The sequence below is a fragment of the Sapajus apella genome, unplaced genomic scaffold (assembly GCF_009761245.1).
Source record: "Sapajus apella isolate SASKATOON/1434 unplaced genomic scaffold, GSC_monkey_1.0 scaffold22, whole genome shotgun sequence".
In the NCBI taxonomy this organism is placed as follows: domain Eukaryota; kingdom Metazoa; phylum Chordata; class Mammalia; order Primates; family Cebidae; genus Sapajus; species Sapajus apella.
Window position 1 is genome coordinate 9,144,480 of NW_022436962.1, and position 22,668 is coordinate 9,167,147.

At 43.8% G+C, this 22,668-nt stretch overlaps 1 protein-coding gene and 1 long non-coding RNA gene across 7 annotated transcripts in view; one reads left to right on the top strand and one right to left on the bottom strand.

The window, feature by feature from the left end:
- LOC116558788 overlaps positions 1–22,333 on the bottom strand; it is a 56,233-nt gene extending 33,900 nt beyond the window's left edge. For all 4 annotated transcript variants that reach the window (XR_004272169.1, XR_004272168.1, XR_004272170.1 and 1 more), the window contains exons 1-3: positions 22,253–22,333; positions 20,838–20,942; positions 1,568–1,742 (exon numbers count right to left, since the gene is read on the bottom strand). This is a non-coding gene — a long non-coding RNA (uncharacterized LOC116558788). The remainder of the gene's footprint in view (positions 1–1,567; positions 1,743–20,837; positions 20,943–22,252) is intronic.
- Positions 22,103–22,668, top strand: part of MFSD4A (major facilitator superfamily domain containing 4A) — a 34,413-nt gene continuing 33,847 nt past the window's right edge. The window contains exon 1 of one of the 3 annotated variants that reach the window (XM_032288971.1): positions 22,103–22,423. In XM_032288971.1, coding sequence (XP_032144862.1) covers positions 22,194–22,423 — 230 coding nt within the window. In that variant the 5' untranslated portion in view covers positions 22,103–22,193. The remainder of the gene's footprint in view (positions 22,424–22,668) is intronic. The other 2 variants (XM_032288972.1, XM_032288970.1) reach the window with 2 other exon arrangements.

Below are 22,668 nucleotides of genomic sequence, written 5' to 3' on the forward strand. Positions count from 1 at the left end.
CTGTCTGGAAGGGGGTGACACATGAGCTGCACAGTGGAGGCTGGGTTGCATTTCTGCAGAACAGGGGAGAACAGCTAAGGGGCCATGTTCAGAAACCACCAATCCAGCTGTGCGGGGGGAGGATGGGAAATGGTACAGGAGGAGAATGGAAATGCATTGAAGACGCAGAACTTGGTCCTGTGCACCATGTAGGGGAGGGCAGCATCCATTATTTTCTTACCGATTATTAGAGTTGATATGTTTATCAGAAAAAAGTGAGAGAAAAACAGAAAAAAGGATAAAGAAGAAAATTAAAATCACTCATGTGCCAACTACCTATAAATAACCACTGTTAGTTAATATTTTAACGCTTTTGTAAACCAAGATGTTTCTGAAGCAAGTGCCAATTAATTTAGAGGTTTATTTTGCCAAGGTTAAGGATGCACGCCCAGGAGACAGGTCTGTGCCTGTCTTCAAAGATGATTTTGAGGGCTTCAGTATTTAAAGAAGAAAGGGTGGATGTTGTTGAAAGAGGAAGAAATTTTTAAAAGGCATGGGTAGATGAGAGGCAAATGGTTCCATTCTTTTGAGTCTTTGATCAGCCCTTCACATGTGAGAGGTGGGTAGAGGACTAGTCACCTATGCATTCATCTAGCCCAGTGAATCTGCATTTTTACATATGATAAAATAAACACAGGGGCCAGCACGGTGATTCAAGCCTGTAATCCTAGCACTTTGGGAGGCCAAGGCAGGTGGATCACTTGAGCTCAGGAGTTCAAGACCAGCCTGGGCAACATGGCAAAACCTAATTTCTGCAAAAGCTACAAAAATTAGCTGGGCATAATGGCGCATGCCTGTGGTCCCAACTACTTGGGAGGCTGAGGTGGGAGGATCACTTGAGCCCTGGGAGGTGGAAGCTGCAGTGTGCTGTGATCATGCCAACACACTCCAGCCAGGGTGACAGAGTAGAATCCTGTCTCAAATAAATAAATAACATAGCATAACATAACATAACATAGCAAACATAGGACAGAAGCAGCAATCAGATACGCGTTTGTTTCAGGTGAGCAGACGGTTGTCTTTGTGTTCTGTCCTTTGTCCTTATCTGTGAAAGGTGAAATTCAGCAGAAATGTTTTCAAGATCTTGGGACCCACAAGCAATATCGTAGTGGGCAAACTGTGAGAGAGGTATATAGCTTCATTTTCTTCTTTTTTTTTTTAGATCTTTGTAGCTATTTTATTTAGCAATAAAATGGGAGGCAGGCTTGCCTGACATGGCTCGTAGCTTGACTTTTCCCTTTGGCTTAGTGACTTTGGGGTCCTGAGATTTATTTTCCTTTCACACTTTCAGATTCTTTTATAAAGAAACCATTAAAAAATGTATGTATTATAGATATAATATGCAAACATAGTAATATTGCAAAATGCACATTTCGTATTTTAAAAGTACATTAGGATATGATATATTCTGAATTCAGAGTATGTATAGATTACACACAAATTATTTTAGAGTAATTTAGTATGTGTATACTTTTTAAAAATAACTAAATTTACATAATATAAAGGGAGAGTTTTATATTTTACTTACTTATTTAAAAGAAAACACATTCATGTCTTCCATAATTGAAAAGGTACAAGAGTGTACATAGTGAAAATGTCAGGTTGGGCATAGTTGCTCATGCTTATAATCCCAGCTGAGGTGGGAGGATTGCTTGAGGCCAGAAGTTTGACACCAGCCTGGGCAACATAGCAAGACTCCATCTCTGCAAAAAATGTATTAAGATAAATAAATAAATAAATGAAAATGTCTCTTTCACCTCATGCCCCAATCTGTTTCCCCTACTTGGACTTGGTGGTGGTGTAACCTTACCGGAATTTTATACACAGACAAAAAGTTAAACATATTATTTTCTCCCTCTTTTACACAATTATTACACGTATTAGCCACTTATTCTGCATCAGTTTTTACTTAATCTTAAATATTATTTCCTGTCTGTAGGTAAAGAATTTTGTCTGGCGGGTGTGGTGGCTCACTCCTGTAAACCCAGCACTTTTGGAAGTCAAGGCGGGCAGATCACCTGAGGTCAGGAGTTCGAGACTAGCTTGACCAACATGGCAAAACCCCATCTTTACTAAAACTACAAAAATTATCTGGGTATGGTGGTGTGACCTGTAATCCCAGCTACTTGGGAAGCTGACGCATGAGAATCACTTGAACCTGGGAGGGAGAGGTTGCAGTGAGCCGAGATCGTGCCATTTCACTCCAGCCTGGGTGACAAAGTAAGACTGTCTCAAAAAAGAAAAAAAAAAAAAAGAATTTTCTCATATTTATGACTACATAGTATTCCGTAATACGGATATATTCTATTTCATTTAACAAATCTCTACACATATTCATTTAGAGTGTCTATAATTTTGTGTTTTTTTTGAGACAGGGTCTTGCTCTGTCAGCCAGGCTGGAGTGCAGTGGCAAGATCACAGCTCACTGCAGCCTCAAACTCCCAGGCCGAAGCCATGCTCCCACCTCACCCTCAAGGGACTACAGGCACACACTCCCACGCCTGGTAAATTTTTAAATTTTTTGTAGAGACAAGGGTCTTGCTATGTTGCCCAGGTTGGTCTCAAATGCCTGGACTCAAGCAATCCTCCTGCCTTGGCCTCCCAGAGTGTTTGTTAGAATTACAGGTGTGAGCCACCACACCCAGTCTATAATCCTGTGCTTGTATAAACAGTACTACAATAAATAACTTGGTACATATGTCATGTTTTACATGGACAACTCGGTATGCAGGATAACTTCCTGGAAGTGAAATTGCAGGTCAAAGGGCAGGTGCAATTACAATTTTGATGGATATTTTAAATAGCTCTCCATAGAAGTGATGTTAATTGCTTTAAAATGGCCTTCTTTTGCTGTAAATGAGGGACATAATCAAGTCTGAATTTAGAGCTGGTAAGGCTGGATTAGGGGAGGGTAGGCAGGGACCAGCTAGGAGGTTGCTGCAATCGTACAGGAGAAACCACCTGGAATGGAACTGTGGGCCAGAACCACTGGACCAAGGCAGTAGAAGATGGAGCCCTGAATTCAAGGAACTTGCCAGACTTAGAACTGACAGGACACAGACACAGTTGGATATGGAGGTGATGAAACAAAGATCTCTGACAGGGGCGAGTGGGAAGCTGCATTTAGAAACAAAAGCAGTCCAACGGGCTGGCCACAGTGGCTCACGCCTGTAATCCCAGCACTTTGGGTGGCCAAGGCAGGATGATCGCTTGCGCCCAGGTGTTCAAGACAAGCCAGGGCAAAAAAGGCGATACCCTGTGTCTATAAAACATATAAAATTTAGCCAGATGTGGTGGTGTGGTGCCTGTGGTCACAGCCACATAGGAGACCGAGACTGGAGGATCACCTGAGCCAGGGAGGTCAAAGGTGTAGTGAGCAGTGGTCATGCCACTGCACTGAGCCCGGGCAACAAAGCAAAACACTGTCAAAAAAAGAAGAAGAAGAAGAAGGAATCTCTCAGATTTCAGAAGCCTCTATTTCCCAGCAGGAGAGATATTCATTATGATGATGAAACTCTCAATTTGTTTCATTCTCCTATGTTAGGTGAATGACCATTCTGAAAAAGGTAAAGCATACACATTAAGAGGGAATTTCCATTCATGGGCTGAGCATGGTGGCTCATGCCTGCAGTCCCAGCACTTTGGGAAGCCGAGGCAGGTGGATCACTTGAGGTCAGGGGTTCAAGACCAGCCTGGTCAACATGGTGAAACCCCATCTCTACAAAAAAATAGAAAAAATTAGCCAGGTGTGGTGGTGCAGGCCTGTGATCCCAGCTACCCAAGAGGCTGAGGCAGGAGAATGGCTTGAACTCAGGAGTTGCAGGTTGCAGTGAGCCAAGATCATACCACTGTACTCCAGCCTGTGCACAGAGTACAAAAAAAAAAAAAAAAATGTATATATATATATATATATATATATATATGTGTGTGTGTGTGTGTGTGTGTGTGTGTGTGTGTGTGTATGTATATGTATATATATATGTATGTATATGAAATGAAATCTGCCAGCTAACCAGGCTGGCTCACTCTTAAATATGAAAAGACAAAGATCATCAGACATTTGAAAAATGACCTTAGCATGAAAAAGAGACAAGGATAAATGGTAGTGGTGGTCAGGGCAGTGCTCCATAAGAAAGAAAAGTAATTTAGGAAACATAAGACAAAAGGACATTTTTAACATTTCATTGGCATTCTCAGATAGATTGGAGACGTGTTACATCCCTAAACAAGGGCAGGATGCTAGGAAAAGGAGCAATCAGAGAATAAGTGTGAACTAGTGGAAATTCAAGATAGGATCACAGAAATAAAAAAGTCATTAGAAGGTGTTGGAAGGTAAGAGAATTAGTTTTATATCTAAATAATAGTATATCTAGATCCTAAAAATTTCCTTAGAGATTAAACAAAAAAGGTTACCTCTGAAAATACAGGAATCAGACTGGCCTCTAAATTCCTACCGGCAAAGGCGAGAACTATGCCTTCAATATCCGATGACCAAAGCAATTTTCAACCAAGAATCCTATATCCGTATCTGCCCAAACTACCATTCAAGTGTGAGCATGGAGCAATGAGAGTTTCAGACATGAGGGACTCAGAAAACCACACACCCCTGGAGAAATTAAAGATGGCGTGCAGCAAAATGAGAGCATAAACAAAGAAGAAACGAGTAGAAGAAAGGAAGAGAAGGAGGAAGGGAGGAAGGATTGCTGCCAGGCCCAGGGCATCAGTGAAAGGAAGAAGCCCCAGGCCAGCACGTATGTGGCGGAGGGTGGAGGGCTCTGTGTAACAGGTCCTGAGAAATAAGGCACCTCTACTCATTTGCTGGAAAGGTGGAAGCAGACTTGAGAAAATGACAAGGGCATTATTAAAGAATGAGCCTGGCATGGTGGCACACGTCTGTAATCCCAGCTATTTAGGAAGATGGCGTGAGTCCAGCCTGGGCGACACAATGAGACCCTGTCTAAAAAAGAGAGAGAGACAGAGAGAAGGGAAGGGAAAGAAGAAAGAAGAAAGGCAATTTGAAACTCTTACGAAAAACTGGAAGAAATAAAAGGAAGAAAATTCATCATAGGACATTGTGTGGCTCTGTAATAAACAATATTTACATTGTCACAAAATGTAAACACTATTTATTGGATTTAAATGATTAGAAACAACCTATAAGCAAAGCAGAGAAGACCTAATTATGGTTAGAAAATTAGAACGTAAATGTTGTTAACACTGAACATTTAAAGTAAATGTGCTGGGTGTGGTGGCTCATGCCTATAATCCCAGCACTTTGAGATTAGGTGGGCATTAGATGCTCACTCTGTCTAGGTGGGCAGATCGCTTGAGGTCAGGAGTTCCAGACCAGCTTGGTCAACATGGCGATACCCTAAATCTACTAAAAATACAAAAGTTATCTGGGCGTGGTTGTGCATGCTTGCAATCCCAGCTAGTTGGGAGGCTGAGGCAGGAGGATCTCTTGAACCCAGGAGGTGGAGGTTGCAGCAAGCTGACACCACAGCACTCCAGCCTGGGTGACAGAGTGAGACTCTGTCTCAAAAAAAAAAAATAATAATAATAATGTTCAGAAGACAGAATTTGGGAAGGGCAGCCTAAAGGGAAAGGTAGGAGTGATGATACCTTTATCCTATGAAACAGTGAGTCAAAACTACTGTCAACAGCTAGTGGGATGAAAAATAAAGATGTAGTCACTTAAGGCAACAAAGATAATTGGCAGATTTATTTTTACTTTATTTAGAGGAATTAAGTAAGAATAATTATATAACCATCCTGAGAGTAGGATGGGGGAGGGTTGTTTGGATTAGAGATGATCATTTTTGATAATTATAAATTATTACAATTTATATAAATCCTCATTTTTGATAGTTATAAATTATTATTATTATTATTATTTGTGTGTGAGACAGGGTCTGGCTCTGTCACCCAGGCTGCAACCTCTGCTTCCTGGGTCCAAGCGATTCTCCTGTCTCAGCCTCCCAAGTAGCTGGGATTACAGGCACATGCCACCATGCCAATCTAATTTTTTGTATGTTAGTAGAGATGGGGTTTCACCATATTGCTCTGGCTTGTCTCAAACTCCTGAGCAGGCAATCCACCTGCCTTGGCTTCCCAAAGTGCTAGGATTATAGGTGTGAACCACCAAGCCCAGCGTCATTTTTGATACTTATATATTCATAGAGGATGTTTAAACTTGAAAAACTAAGGAACAGTGGCATTAGCATATTATTTAGAGATATGGAAGTTACTCCCAGAATAAAGAGCTAAAAAAGTTAGAAGCAGTTGCCTCTGGGGAGCAGGACTAGAGGTGGGAGGGATGAGGAAGGGGACTTATCACTCTAAGCTCTTCTGTTATAGTTTATTTTTAACCATGTGCATGAATTACTTTGATATAAAAAAATTTAAGTCTGTCAGAGACAGATGAGAAGGTGGAGGGTGAGAGTTTTTGTGGCCGTAGATGAGTTCTGGGGTCCTATTCAGGTGAGACACCAGAGTCGTGAAATCTCTTGCAGGCAGGACTGAAAAACAACCTAGATACATGAGGATGCTGGAGATGGGAAAATGTTCTCATTTTTACAAAGAGACAGAAGATATTTCTGGAAAATATAGACCAAACGGCTCGATATAGAATCCTGGCAGCATTCTAGCACAGATTATTAAACAGATGGCTTGGGAGTGCTTTGTGACTTTTTATTTATTTATTTATAAGCCACCTTATTCCAAAAAGAGGGATCTGTAGTGGCTTACAGAGATACATACTGTACTATAAGATAAAAACATTTCTTTAAATGAGGAAAGGGGCTCAAAAAGTTAAACATAGTTACTATCTGACACAGCAAACCACCCCTCTAGTATATACCAAAGAGAACTGAAGGATATTCACAGGAAAACTTGTGAATGAATATTCTCAGCAGCATAATTCCTAATAGCCAAAAAGTAGAAACTCAAGTGTCCATCACCTGATGAATGTATAAACAAAATGTGGTATATCCATACAATAGAATACTATTCAGCCATAAAAAAGGAATAAAGTACTGATACGTGCTACATCATGGATAAACCTTGAAAACATTATACTAAGTACAAGAAACCAGACACAGAAAGCCACATATTGTATGATCCCATTGATATGAAATATCTAGAACAGGCAAATCCATAAAAACAGAAAGTAAGTTGAGGGGAGGAGAGAATGAGGAATGACTGCTAATGGGTATAGAGTTTCTTTTTGGGGTGATGGAAATGCTCTGGAATTAGGTAGTAGTGATGGTTACATAATCTTGTAAATATACTAAAAACCACTGGATTGTACACTTTAAAAGGGTGAATGTTATGATATGTGAAGTATCTCAAATAAAAAGCTTTATTATAGAAAAAGTTAAGGAAAGGAGGGTGTATTTGTCCATTCTCACACTGCTATAAAGAAATACCTGAGACAGGGTAATTTGTAAAGAAAAGAAGTTTAATTGACTCATAGTTCTGTGGGCTGTACAGGCTTCTGCTTCTGGGGAGGCTTCAGGAAACTTGCAATCAGGGTGGAAGGTGAAGGGGAAGCAGGTGCATCTTCACATGGCCAGCAGCAAAAAGACAGCAAAGGAGGAGGTGCTACACAGTTTCAACCGACCAGATCTCTCAAGAACTCACTCGCTGTTGAGAGGACAGCAAGGGGGAAGTCTGCCCCCATGATCTGATCACCTCCCTCCACTCCCCTCCTCCAACATTGAGAATTACAATTTGGCATGAGATTTGGGCAGGAACATAGACCCAAATCATATTAGAGGGTGACGAGAAAAAGACAAAAAAATAAAGAGGAGCCAAGTCCATATGTAACACATATACCACAAAATTCTTTATAGGTGATAAGGACGGACGATGGCTTTGATCTTGAGCTTTGCAGCAGCTACTACAAACCTGGAAAATAGTGTTAATTAAATGATTCCTGTAATCCATAAGATAAACATGAACTGGTTGCTCAGGAGGATCACAGCCTTTTTTTGGTGGTGATGCCCAATAGGCATCTCTCCAGTGTGTCTTCATAAAGGGTGCCCATCGACAACATCTCCCCATAACTCCAGTGACAAGAGTCACACAGTTATATCCTAGAGTCACTCAGATTGGACACAAAGCCCAAGTATAATTCAATAAAGGCACTTTAGTGCAGGGCCTAAACAGTACAGGATATACAGGCAGTTCTCCAGTGGTAAAATGTGGACTTTCTGGAGCAGTGGTTTCCAGCCCTAGCTGCACATTAGGAAGCCCTGGGAACTTTTGCAAAATACCAACACAGGACTACACCAATCAGAGATTCTGACTTTTTGTGTTTCCAGGGGATTTTAATATACAGCCAAATCTGAGAATGACTGATGAAATTGATAAATTGTATACTTTTCATGAAATCCTCTAAAAATACTATTTCTTGCCTCAGAGTTTCATCAACTCAAGGTTCTAATACTTAAACACGTTTTTGTGTGGCTAATATTTTCTGAACGCCTGCTGTGTGCCAGGCAGGTGTTGTGCTCTAAGATATAAGGATAATTGTGTGACCCAATCTCCACCCTCGAGGAGCTGATCCAGTATTGATCTGGGTTACAGACACCTCAGCTGGTCATCACAAGGGAAGGTGGTGAGGAGACGCAGAGGACACACAACAGGCACCTGGGACAGCTCCGGGTGGGCAGAGCACTCCCAACAGAATGAATAACTTAGCTGAGTCCCAAAGGAAAGGTTAATCAGGAAAAAGTTGGGTGGGAGAGTGGTACATTGTGGTCAATATTTTTCTCAGTAATTTGGATGACTATTACTAACTATCCTGTATGAATTGTGAGGTGCCATGCTTACTTCAGAACAGCTGGAAGAATAGCCTCTTGCTACATGACCGAATGCGGGGCCAAAGTGGGCAAGAGGAACTCAAACCAAACTTAATTGACACTCTGGAGCGGGGGAAGGCAACTAAGAAGTGTGAGCAGTGTTACCCTGAGTGTTTTACCAGAGGCTCCGCATGTGTTGTCATGTAATCCTACATCGATATTTTACAGTTGAAGAAAACCAGCCTTATAATGTCGAGGTAGCTGCCTTGAGTTGGCACAGCCAAATGTGTGGCCAGAACCCAAGTCTAAGCCTGTCTCACTCCAAGGTCCAGGTTCTTTTTGTTATTCCACATGTATCAAGTCCTTTACTTAGATTCAAAGAATCAGCTGCTCATAGACAAGATAGGAAGGCTTGTTTCAACTGCATTTCCTGCGGGGGAAATTGTTAACAGCTATCAGCTTATGCACTAGTCTTAAGTGTGTGCATTGGAGTTGAATGTGAGAGGCAGACATTCTCGTGGGAAGGATCCAGACTTCGGAGTCAGGCAACCTGGGCTCAAAACTCAGCTTTGCTACTTATGCTGTGTGGCTTTCTGCTTTCCTGAGCCTGTTTTCTTATCCATAAAATAGGGATAATAGGGCCAGGTGCGGTGGTTCATGCCTGTAATCCCAGCATTTTGGGAGGCCGAGGCAAGCAGATCACGAGGTCAAGAGATTGAGACCAGCCTGGCCAACAGTGAAACCCTGTCTCTACTAAAAATACAAAAATTAGCTGGGTGTGGTGGTGCATGCCTGTAGTCCTAGCTACTTGGGAGGCTGAGGCAGGAGAATCACTTGAGCCTGGAAGGCGGAGGTTGCTGTGAGTCGAGATCGTGCCACTGCACTCCAGCCAGGCGACAGAGCGAGACTCCATCTAAAAACTAAATAACTAAAAATAGAGATAATAATGCCTACCTCACAGGACTGTTGTGAAGATTACAGTTAATGCATATGCATGGAACATTTTCCATGATAGACCATATGGTAGGCCACAAAACAATATCTTAACAAATATTAAAAAATCAGGCTGGCTATGGTGGCTCATGTCAGTAATCCCAACACTTTAGGAGGCAGGAGGATCGCCTGAGCCCAGGAGCTCGAGACCAGTCTGGGACACACAGAGTGAGACCCCATCTCTATGAAAAAAAAAATTGAAACCATATCAAGTATTTTCTCATACTACAATGGAGTAAAACTAGAAATAATAACAAAAAGACCCCTGGAAACTATACAAATACATGGAAATTAAATAATACATACTTGAATAACCGCTGGGTCAATGAAGAAATCAAAAAGGAAATCAAAAAATTTCTTAAAACATGAAAATGGAGGCCAGGCTCGGTGGCTCGCGCCTGTAATCCCAGCACTTTGGGAGGCTGAGGCGGGTGGATCAAGGGGTCAAGAGATCAAGATCATCCTGGCCAGGATGGTGAAACACCGTCTCTACTAAAAAACTACAAAAATCAGCTGGGCGTGGTGGCATGCACCTGTAGTCCCAGCTACTCAGGAGGCTGAGGCAGGAGAATAGTTTGAACCTGGGAGGTGAAGATTGCAGTGAGCCATGATTGCGCCACCGCACTCCAGTCTGGCTCCTGGTGACAGAGCAAGACTCTGTCTCAAAAACAAAACAAAACAAAACAGAAATCAAAAAACATGAAAATGCAAACACAACATACCAACACCCACGGAATGCAATAAAAGCAATACTAGGAGAGACATTTATAGCAATAAATATTTATATCCAAAAAGCAGAAGATTTCAAATAAACAACCCAATGATGCCCCTCGTGGAACCAGAAAAGCAAAAACAAATCAAACCCAAAATTAGTAGAAGCAAAGAAACAATAAAGATCAGAGCAGAACTAAACAAAATAGAGACTAAAAGTAGTACCAATAGATGAAAAAAAGAAAACTTGTTTTTTTCTAAGGATAAATTGACAAATCATTAGCTAGACTAAGAAAAAGAGAACATCCAAATAAATAAAATCAGAAGCCAGGCCCAGTGGTACATGCCTATAGTTCCAGCAACTTTGTAGGCTGAGAAAGGAAAATCTCTTGAGGCCAGGAGTTCGAGGCTACAGTGCATGATGATGGTGCCTGTGAATAGCCACTGCACTCCAGCCTGGGCAACAAAACAAGGCTTCATGTCTTAAAAAAAAAAAATCAGAAATGAAAAGGGGAACATAATTCACACCACAGAAATACAAAGAATCATTAGAAACTATTATGAACAATTGTTTGCCAACAAACTGAAAAACCTAGAGGAAACGGATAAATTCCTGAATATATATAACCTACCAAGATTGAGCCAAAAAGAAAACCTAAAGAGACCAATAACAGGCAAGAAGATTGTACCAATCATGCCATTGCATTCAGCCTGGGTTACAGAGCCAGGCCCTGTCAAAAAAGGAGAGGAGAGAAGAGGGGAAGGAGGGGAGAGGAGAGGGGAGGGGAGGGGAGGGGAGGGGAGGGGAGGGAGGGGAGGGAAGAGGAGGAGAGGAGAGACTAACACCAATTCTTCTCAGGTCATTCCAAAATAATTAAAGAGGAAGGAATTCTTCCAAACTCATTCTACAAGTACAGCATTTGATTCCTGATATCAAAAACCAGACAAGGACAAAACAGAAAAAGATAACTACAGGCCAATATCCCTGATGAACACAGATGCAAAAATCCTCAACAAGATATTATGAAACAGAACCCAACAACGCATCATAAAAGTAATGATACACCATGATCATGTGAGATTTATTCAAGGAATGCAAGAATCATTCAACACTTGCAATTCAATAAACATGATACATCACATCAACAGAATAAAGGACAAAAACCATATGATCATCTCAATAGGTACAGAAAAAGGATTTAATAAAACTCTACATATTTTCATGATAAAAACTCTCAACATAGGTTTAGAAGAAACATACCTCAACACAATAAAGGCCATATATGACAAACCCACAGTTCACATCATACTGAATGAAGAAAAGTTGACAGCATTTCCTCGAAGAACTAGAACAAAATAAAGATGGCTACTCTCACTACTCTTATTCAACTAGTACTGGAAGTCCTAGCCAGAGCAATTAGGCAAAAGAAAGGAATAAAGGATAGCCAAATTGAAAAACAGACTCCACCAAAAAAAGAAAAAAAAAAAAAACTAAACCTAAAAGACTCCACCAAAAACAGCAACAACAACAAACTCTTGGAACTGATAGACAACTTAAGTGAAGTTGCAGGTACAAAATCAACATGCAAAAACCAGTAGCATTTCCATATGCCAATAATGAACTAGCTGAAAAAGAAATCAAGAAAGCAACCTCATTTATAGTAGCTACAACGAAATACCTAGGAATAAATTTAACTAAGGAGGTAAAAGATCTCTACAATGAAAACTGCAAAACAGTGCTGGAAGAAACTAAAGAGACACTTTAAAAATGAAGACATCCTGGCCGGGCATGGTGGCTCACACCTGTAATCCCAGCACTTTGGGAGGCTGAGGCAGCTGAATCACCAAGGTTGGGAGTTGGAGACCAGGCTGACCAACACGGTGAAACCCCATCTCTACTAAAAAAATGCAAAAAAATAAGCCAGGTGTGGTGGCAGGTGCCTGTTATCCCAGCTACTTGGAAGCTGAGGCAGGAGAGAATCGCTTGAACCCAGAAGGCAGAGGTTGCAGTGAGCCGAGACTGCACTACCGCACTCCAGGCTGGGTGACAGAGTGGGACTCCATCTCAAAAAAAAAAAAAAGAGAGGAACAAGAAGACCACACTACCCAAAGCAATCTACAAACCCAATATAATCTGTATCAAAATACCAATAACATTCTTCACAGAAATATAAAAACAATCCTAAAATTCATATGGAACCACAAAAGACCCTGAGTAGCCAAAGCAATCCTGAGGAAAAAAAAATGCTGGAGGCATCACACTGACTTCAAAATATATTACAGAGCTATAGTAACCAAAACAGCTTGGTATTGGTATAAATATAGACACATAGAACAATTGTACAGAATAGAAAACCCAGAAATAAATCCATGTACTTTCAGCCAACTGATTTGCAACAAAGTTGCCAAGAACATATCCTGGGAAAGGATAGTCTCTTGAATAAATGGTGCTGGAAAAATTATATATTCATATGCAGAATAATGAAATTAGACTCTCATCTTGCACCATGTATAAAAGTCAATTCAATGGATTACAGACTCAAACATAAGAAACAAAACTGTAAAACTACTGGAAGAAAACATAGGGAAAATGCTTCAGGACATTGGTCTAGGCAATGATTTTATCTGTAAGACTTCAAAAGCACAGGCAACAAAAACAAAAATAGACAAATGGGACTATCTCACATGAAAAAAGCTTCTGCACAGTGAAAGAAACAATCAGCAAAATGAAGAGACAACCTGTAAAAGGGGGAAAACATTTGCAAAGTATTCACCAACAGGGGACTAATATCCAAAATATATAAGAAACTCAACTCGACAACAACAACAACAAAATTTAAAAGTGGGTAAAGGATCTAAAACAGCAGACATTTTTCAGAAGGATACATACAAATGGACAACAAATATAAGGAAAAATGCTCAGTATCACCAATCATCAAGAAAACACAAATCAAAACTGCAATAAGATATAATCTCACCCCAACAAGAATGGCTGTCATTAAAAAGATTTTTTTTTAAATGCTGGTAAGGATGTAGAAAAAGGGAACTTTTTTTTTTTTTTTTGAGATGGAGTTTCATTCTTGTCGTCCAGGCTAGAGCACAATGGCAGGATCTCAGCTCACTGCAACCTCTGCCTCCTGGGTTCAAGCAATTCTCCTGCCTCAGCCCCCCAAGTAGCTGGGATTATGGGCATATGCCACCATGCCTGGCTAATTTTTGTATTTTTAGTAGAGATGGGGTTTCTCCATGTTGGTCAGGCTGGTCTTGAACTCCCGACCTCAGGTGATCTACCCACCCTGGCCTCCCAAAGTGCTGGGATTACAGGCATAGTATAGGAAATAGTATGGAGGTGTCTTTAAAAACTGAAAATAGATCTAGCTACCATACAATCCAGCAATCCCACTACTGAGTATCCAAAGAAAAACTCAGTATGTCAAAGAGGTATCTGCATCCTCATGTTTACTGAAGCTCTATTCACAATAGCCAAGATATGGATTCAACCTAAATGGATGTCAACAGATGAATGGATAAAGAAAATGTGGTTTATATACATAATGGAATACTATTCAAACATGAAAAATAATGAAATTCTGTCATTCACAGCAGCATGATAAGGCTGGAAGGCATTCTATTAAGTGAAATAAGTTCAGGCACAGAAACATAAATGTAGCATAATCACACTCACATGTGGGAGCTTCAAACATTGAGCTCATAGAAGTAAAGATAGGATTGTGGTTATTAGAGATTTATAAGGGTGGGGGACGGGCGGATGGGGGAGGATGGTTAACAGATACAAAGTTACAGCTCGATGGCAGGAATATGTTCTAGGGTTCTGTAGCACTGGAGGGTGAACATGGCTTACAGTAATTTAGAGTACATTTTTGAATAGCTAGAAAAGAGGATTTTGAATGTTCACAACACACACACACACAAATAAATATTTGAGGTGATAGATATGCTAATTGCCCTGATTTGATCATTACATATATTAAACCTGTATCAGAACATTACTCCCGGTCCTCAGACTGTGCAGATAAAAAAAACCTCTGTACCCCATAACTAAGTACAATTGTTCTGTGTCAACTAAAGATAAAAGGAAAAATATATATATAAGTACAAACAAGGAAAAGTTATTTACAATGCATGGAACAGACAAAGAACTCATATCCAGCATATATCAAGAACTCCTACATAAATTTCAAAGAGATAGACAACCCAATTCTAAAAGTAGACAGAAGATTCAAAGGGATATTTTTAAAAAGAGGATGTGCAAATTGCCAATAAGCATATGATGAGATACTGAACCATATTTGTTATGAGGGAAATGTAAATGAAAACCTTTGAGATACTAGTACCCCTACAGAGGAAGGGAGGAGAGAAGAAGGGGAAGGAAGGGGAGGGAGGGGAGGGGAGAGGAAGACTGACAATGCCAAGTGTTGATAAGGATGAGAAACTAAAACTCTAGTAGGAGTGTATACTGGAACAATCACTTTGGACAACTGTCTTGCAGCATCTGCTAAAGCCAAACCTATCTGTAACATAGCAATTTCATTTCTGGACATAAACTGAATAGAATGGGAGTTCCTGTCTACCAAAAAATAAGCACACAAATGTTTAGAGTAGCTTTATTGTAGCTGCAAACTAAAAACAATCTGAATGTCCATCAATAGTAGGTGAGAAAAATATATTATGGTATATCCATGTAATGGAACACCACATAGCAATGAAAAGAATGAACTACTGGTCTCACTGACATAATGTGGAGCAAGTACACTACTGTTTTTGGCACCGGTGCTGGAAATGTTTTATATCTTGATCCGGATGGTGGTCACATAGATGTGTACACCTATGTGACCACCATCCAGATTCTTCAAGTTATTTAAGATTTGTGCACTTTAATATATGTAAGCTTAACTTCAATCAAAAAAGTAAACTAAAAACTACTATATGTCATGTGCTTGGCACGAGGCGGGCACTGAATAGTAGTTGTCAGAATTTCTAGAGAAGAGGAGGCAGCAAGCCCGTTCCACTGTGCACTGCTCAGACCACCAGGGAGCCCTGAGTGCAGTGCTGGGAGCCACCTTTTTTGAGAGGGCTGCTGACCATGAGAACATGGCATGATGGTGAGATCAGAACAGCAAGGGAGACCAGGCTTGGTGGCTCACGCCTATAATCCCAGCACTTGGAAGGCCAAGGCGGGTGGATCACAAGGTCGGGAGATCGAGACCATCCTGGTTAACACGGTGAAACCCCGTCTCTACTAAATATACAAAAAATTAGCTGAGTTTGGTGGCATGTGCCTGTAGTCCCAACTATTCGGGAGGCTCAGCCAGGAGAATTGCTTGAACCCAGGAGGCAGAGGCTTCAGTGAGCCAAGATCACACCACTGCACTCCAGCCTAGGTGACAGAGCGAGACTCCATCTCAAAATAAAAAAGAATAGCAAGGGAGGACTTGGTAAATAAGAGATGGTTGAAGGAAGATGATTATGTCAGGAATAAGACTTTGGAAGAACATAGAGTGTCTTTAAATAGTGAATGGCTCTCTGTAGAATGGGAATTAGACTTTTGCTTTGTGGCTCTAAAGCAGTAATTCTCAAACTGTAGCTGCATCTCATTCCCCTGGAGGGCTGGTTAAAACACAGCTTATTGCCAGGTGTGGTAGCCTGTAATCCCAGCTGTTCCAGAGGCTAAGGTGGGCGGATCACTAGAGGTCAGGAGTTAGAGACCAGCCTGGCCAACGTGATGAAAACTCATCTCTACCAAAACACAGTTAGCCAGGTATGGTGGTGAGTGCCTGTAATCCCAGCTACTCAGGAGGCTGAGGCAGGAGAGTCACTTGAACCCAGGAGGCAGAGGCTGAAGTGAGCCAAGATCACCCCACTGCGCTCCCACCTGGGCAATAGAGGAAGACTCTGTCTCGAAAAAACAAAACAAAAACAAACAAAAAAAACAGGTTACTGAGCTTCACCCCTTGAGTTTCTAATTCAGCTGGTCTGTGGCAGGACCAAGAGTCTGAATTTCTAACAATTTCCCCGGAAATGCTGCTGCTCGTGGTCCAGGGACACGCTTTGCCAGCTACTGTTCTAGTGCACAAAATGAAGACAGCAGTTTGTGCTGTTGTTAATAATAACAATAACCATCAGAATTTATTGGAAACCTGGTGCACCAGCTCCTGTGTTACACACTGTCTACATTTTCTCACAGTAGAGGAGTTCTTATTCACCCCATTTAAGAAAGGAGGAAACTGAGGCTCAGTTGCTCAGCGATCTCACAGCCTGGGCTAGATCCTCTGATTCCAAGCCTAGGCGTGCTCAAGCTGAGGCCAGGTGGCTACCTGCAGGGATGCTGTAAGTGGAATCCCATTTCCGAGTGGGAGGTTGCACTAATTTCAGAGTCCTTCCAACTCTCAGACTAGCTTCAGCTAGCACTTTAAGCACTAGCACTTAGTAAACACCAACTAAATACCAGACGCTAGGCAACACCTCCCCAGGTGTTTATGGCAACTGGTGTAACTCTAAGATGCTTCCTGGTCATCTCACCTCCTCCTGTCCCTCCCTTTCTTGGCACCTGTGTGACCACTCCCCTTACCCTCCAGGCAGACTAGCACTAAGTAGCTCATCCGGATATTTGGTAAAGGAGGCCCTTTATACACACACCCACCTCTGCTGTTTGCATTCATGTGCCTTAGGATGGCTGGGCCATCCAGGTATAGTCCTTGGCACCAAACTATCTGCCATCCACCCCAGGCCAACCTCAGACAGAGCCTGCCAGTCCACCCCCACACTCTGGCCAGCAGGACAGCCATAGAGGGAGTGACAAGACAAAATCTGGAGATGAGGGAGGGGTGGCTTCATGACCCATAATGACCAGAGGAACTGCAGGATGTGCTTAATCACCTTGAGCTGGAGCCTTCACTCTACTGCTCCTGCCTGGCCTCTGCAGAAACTGCAAAGCAGAGACCAGAAGGCCCTAGGGACAGAGGGCAGCCCCAGGTCACTAAGAGGATCCTGCTAAGCATGAAATCAAGCCCAAGACCCAGTGACTCCCTGCTCAGCTAACGAGAATCGGGCCTCTTTTCTTTATACCTTGTTTAAATATTTAAGGTTTTCAATTCTAACAGAAACAGCAACAAAAATAAAACGTACAACATGGTTTTATATACTAAGGAATTTCTGCAGCTGTGATGCATGTAAAAGGACAGTGGTAAGGGTATCTTGCTCTTATTTCCTTGTTTACCTTCTCCTGTGTGTTTCTCCAACACAGATTCTCTACCTCTGGGGGGTCCAAGATCTGCAGGGCTTCTCAACTTTCAGGTATAAGCACAAAAGTTCAGCTGGGTGCGGTGGCTCATGCCCGTAATCCCAGGACTTTGGGAGGCTGAGATGGGTGGATCACCATGGGCCAACATGGTGAAACCCTGTCTCTATTAAAAATACAAAAATTAGCCAGGCGTGGTGGTGTGTGCCTATAATCCCAGCTACTCAGAAGGCTGAAGCAAGAGAATTGCTTGAACCTGGGAGGCAGAGGTTGAAGTGAGCTGAGATTGTGCCATTGTACTCCAGCCTGGGTGGCAGAGTGAGACTGTGTCTCAAAAAAAAAAAAAAAAAAAAAAGAAGCACAAGAGTTTGGTGTAGTGCAAACACCTCTCACCAAGGAGTCAGAAATCCAGGCACCCAGGGATGAACCAACCCTGTGGTCCTTGCCTCGAAAGAGCGGTACTAAACAGGGAATCAGCACTAGCATAGGTTGGGAGCCCCAAGGAGGGAGGCTAGAAAGGTCAGAAAAAGACTTCTGGAGAGGAAACCCTTGAGGCAATAAATAGATTTCAGTCTCCAAGAGCTTGAGAACCCTTTACTCCTACAGATCCTTTATTCCAATTAATGCAATCTTTCCATATTTGGGAGTCTCAAATCACTTTCCATGTCTTGTGAGGGAGGGGGATAATTCCCTTCCAATTTATAAGGGGGGAAATCAGAGAGGAGTTAAAGAAGCATCCAAGGTTTTGTCCTTCAAATTTAAGAATAAGCACAAGGTGGGGCAAGGGGAGGGATGGGGGGGTGGGGGGAAGTTGGGGAGGGATAACATGGGGAGAAATGCCAGATATAGGTGATGGGGGCAGCAAACCACTTTGCCATGTATGTACCTAAGCAATAGTCCTACATGATCTGCACATGTACCCTAGAACCTAAAGACCAAAAAAAAAAAAAGAGAGAGAATACAGCACAAGGTGCCCAACCAAGAAGGGCATTTGAATACACAGCGCAAAGGAAAGACTGGATAGCCTCTGCCCTTGGGGAACTTGTAATGGGGAGATGTGACATACACATGTATGTATATGTCATGTATATAAAAAGTAATTGTAGAATTTTTGGACAAACAATTCACTTTACCAACTATTCATCCAGTACTAGCTATCTGCAAGGCATTCTTTTATGTGAGACGTGTGAGAAGGGTGGAGAGAGTGAGAACACAGGTCAATAGACATGCTCCCAGCCCTTAGAAACTCGTGGTTTAACTGGCTCCTGTAAGGCGCTGGAGGAACAGTCCATAAAATGTAATACCTGGCCCTGTGAAGATGGGATAGCAGTATAGGAATGGATGAAAGTCTTGCTGGAAATGAGAATTTAATAGAATTAATTCATCTGGGAAAGATGCCTAAAGGAGGTGGATAGTGTGTGATGCTGGAAAATAGAAAAGACAGAGAAAGAGATGAAGAAAGCAAAAATAAGCAAAATCTTTTCACATATAGACTCATCTTTCAGACCCCACTCAGAAGCCACCTCTTCCATGAAGCCTTCCCAGGCAGAAATAGACACTTAGCTCTCCAGGCCCTCAAACCGCCCCATTACAGAACATACCTCACTGCTCTATAATTGGCCTTCTGTCTCTGTGGGTTCTGCATCTGTAAATTCAACCAACTGTACATCAAAATATTTGGAAAAAAAATTCATCTGTACTGAACATATACAGACTTTTTTCTTGTCATTCCCTAAACAATACAGTGTAACAACTATTTACGCAGCATTTACATTGCATTCGGTATTACAAGTAATCCAGAGATGATTTAAAGTGTACAGGCTGATAGATGTAGGTTATATGCAAATACTATGCCGTTTTATATCAGGGACTTGAGCATCTTCAGATACTGGTATTTAACTGGAGGCGCTCCTGGAATCAATCCCCCCACAGGACGTGGGATATGGAGAGATGGCTGTACTTGTTTCTATATATGCTTATTTCAACCCAAGGACCTTCTATACTACCAGAACTATAAAGGGGCTGAGTATTATATTCATGGTGAAGTGCCTCCCTTTATTTTTACTTTGCTATCATAAAGCCTGGCAAATGGAGAGCCCGAGACATCTTGGAGACATATCTCCAGAGAGATAAAGGGGCTAAGGGTCCTCTCCTTGTACCCGGGCTGTGGGGGTGAAGGAAACCCGAACCCCTTACCCTTTAAACCTAGGTGCTTAGTGTGAGGGAGATGGCAGATTTCTAGGGTTCTCCTTCTAAAGGTCAATGTGATTAAACTCTTGGGGTTCTAATGAAAGCCATGCACAACTACTTACCAAAGAAGAACTGTATATACAAGATTTTGCCTTCTGTTCTGGGAAAAAGAGGGCTGCTGTTAGACCCTCAAAGTATTTTAACTTACACACACAAAAATGCACAAATCTTAAGTGTATAGCCCATAAATTTTTACATAAATTTACACCTGTGTAACCACCAACTAGATCAAGCTTCAGAATGCTTCCCGTACCTCCGGCACTGGGGGCTACCTCTTTGTGCCAGGGTCATTGTCACTGTAGCTGGAGGAGCTGAGCCAGTAGCGTGCTGCAGTTGGGGAACACCATTTAAGGAAATTATGGAAGGATTTCAGGTGTTTGGACTAGAGAAGCATAATCACTGGGGCAAGGTCATTTGGGGTGTGAAGGACTTACATGGCAGAACAATTAGATTTTTTCTGTGTGGGGCCGTGGGAAGCAGTTATAGGAAGGAACATTTCAATGTAGCCTGAGGCCCTTTCTACAACCAGAGCTCATCCAGGCTGCAAGCAGGTCCCCTGGAAATATGCAAAGTCCTCAGCACTAGAGGTGTCAGTCAAGAACAGGACTGAGCTTCTATGGTTCCCGGAGTTCCGTGAGTGGCAGAGAAGACTCAGTCAAAAACTGGTGGTTATGATTTGTTTGGTGATTTTTTTCCCCCCAAGAGGGTAGCTTTTTAGTTTATTACAATTACTGTGCAGGCCCCCCAACATCACTGTTAAATAGGCACTTGTCATTACTCACAGAGTGGTGGGCCACGGGACCCTGGGACTCCCCCATCTCTGGGGCTCACTGTCCAGGGAGGGACAGAGCAGAGGCAGGGGTGCTGCTGTGAGATGGGACCAGTACCTGCAAGAGAAGTTGATTGCCCCACCTCATGCCAAGTTGTCTTGGGGACACCTGCCCATGTACCTCCTCAGTCTTTTCAGCCCTGGTCCCCCTGGTGGGCTCGTGGACATGATGTCATGGCTCCTGTCACTAACAGAACATCTGGGCAGAGGTGGCACCACAGGGCCTTACTGTTCTGCCTCCAGGGGCCAGATCCTGGCTCCCTCAGGAGCCATACCACTCAGAACCCACCAGCCAGCCCAAGGCCACCTAACGAAGGGACAGCCTAGGTCAGCTGCAGGTTCCTCGAACAATACCCAGCCAAGACATTAATCAACCCCCTACCCATTGCCAAGGCTTTATCCCTCGAAGAAAGAATTTTCCCCAGAACTCTTTTATACATGTTTTTTCTAGGAGATGATTTCAGAATTCCTCCCGGGGTTTCTCCAGGACACGGCCCTTCCCTCTCTGCCCTCCTCCAACTAGTTAGAAAGAGAAAGAGAAACAGCACAGATCAGCGTCATCCTCCACCTCCTCGCACCTGGCCAGGGCTGGGATGGGTTGAGGCTGGGACTCTCAGGCCCTCCCAGGGAGTTTAGTGTGGGAAGATGGCAAGTTTCTAGGGTTCTCCTTCTAAAGGGCAACGTGATTAGCCTCTTGGGGTTCTAATGAAAGCCATGCAAGAATACTCTCCCGAGAGGAAACGTATGTACAACAAGATTTTGCCTTCTGTTCGGGGGGAAAAGGGGTGCCGTTAGACCCTCGAGGTCTATCTGGGAAGCGCCTAGGTTTAAAGCGTGAGGGGTCCGGGTTTCCTCCACCGCCACAGCCCGGGCGCGGGGAGAGGGCACCTAGCCTCCCTCTGGAGGCACAGGACGTCTCGGGCTCTCCATTTGCCGGGTCCTAAAATGGGCGCTCGCGCCCCTCAGTCCCTGGGGGCTGCATCCGGAGGCTGGTGGGGCGGGCGGGGGGCAGCGCGGCTCCCGGTTGGTCTCCGCAGCCGGGGGTGGGCGAGCATGTGCGCTCGGGTAGGAGGGGGAGGCCGGCGCCTGGCACCGCACAGGGAAGGCGCGGGAGCGGACGCGCTGCCCACCCGCCGCAGAGGCGCCCCCGCCGCCGCCCGGGCCCGAGGGCGGGGCCCCTCGCCGGGGCGGCCCCTCCCCGCCCCTCCCTCCCGGCCGCGGGCCTCCACAGCCCGGCCGGCCCTCCCGCGGGCTGCACTCGGACACCGGGCTCGCCGGGACCAGAGCCGCGAGCCCGCCAGCCGGGGCCATGGGCTGCGACGGCCGCGTGTCGGGGCTGCTCCGCCGCAACCTGCAGCCCACGCTCACCTACTGGAGCGTCTTCTTCAGCTTCGGCCTGTGCATCGCCTTCCTGGGGCCCACGCTGCTGGACCTGCGCTGCCAGACGCACAGCTCGCTGCCCCAGATCTCCTGGGTCTTCTTCTCGCAGCAGCTCTGCCTCCTGCTGGGCAGCGCCCTCGGGGGCGTCTTCAAGAGGACGTGAGTGCCGCGCCCGTGCGCCCCCGCCCCGCGAGCCCCGGCGCCCACCCGCGCCGGGCCGACCCTTCCCTCCGCCCCGCCACCCAGCCTCGGCCCCAGCCCCATGGGGCTGCCCGTCGCCCCCGCCTCCCGGGCCGCGACCACCCCTCCCAGCTCCGCCGGCAGCGCCCCGCCTTGGCCGAAGAGCTGCCTCCCTCCCTCCCCCGCAGCTCTCCCTGGAAAACTCTCTCCAGAGACTGAAGGTG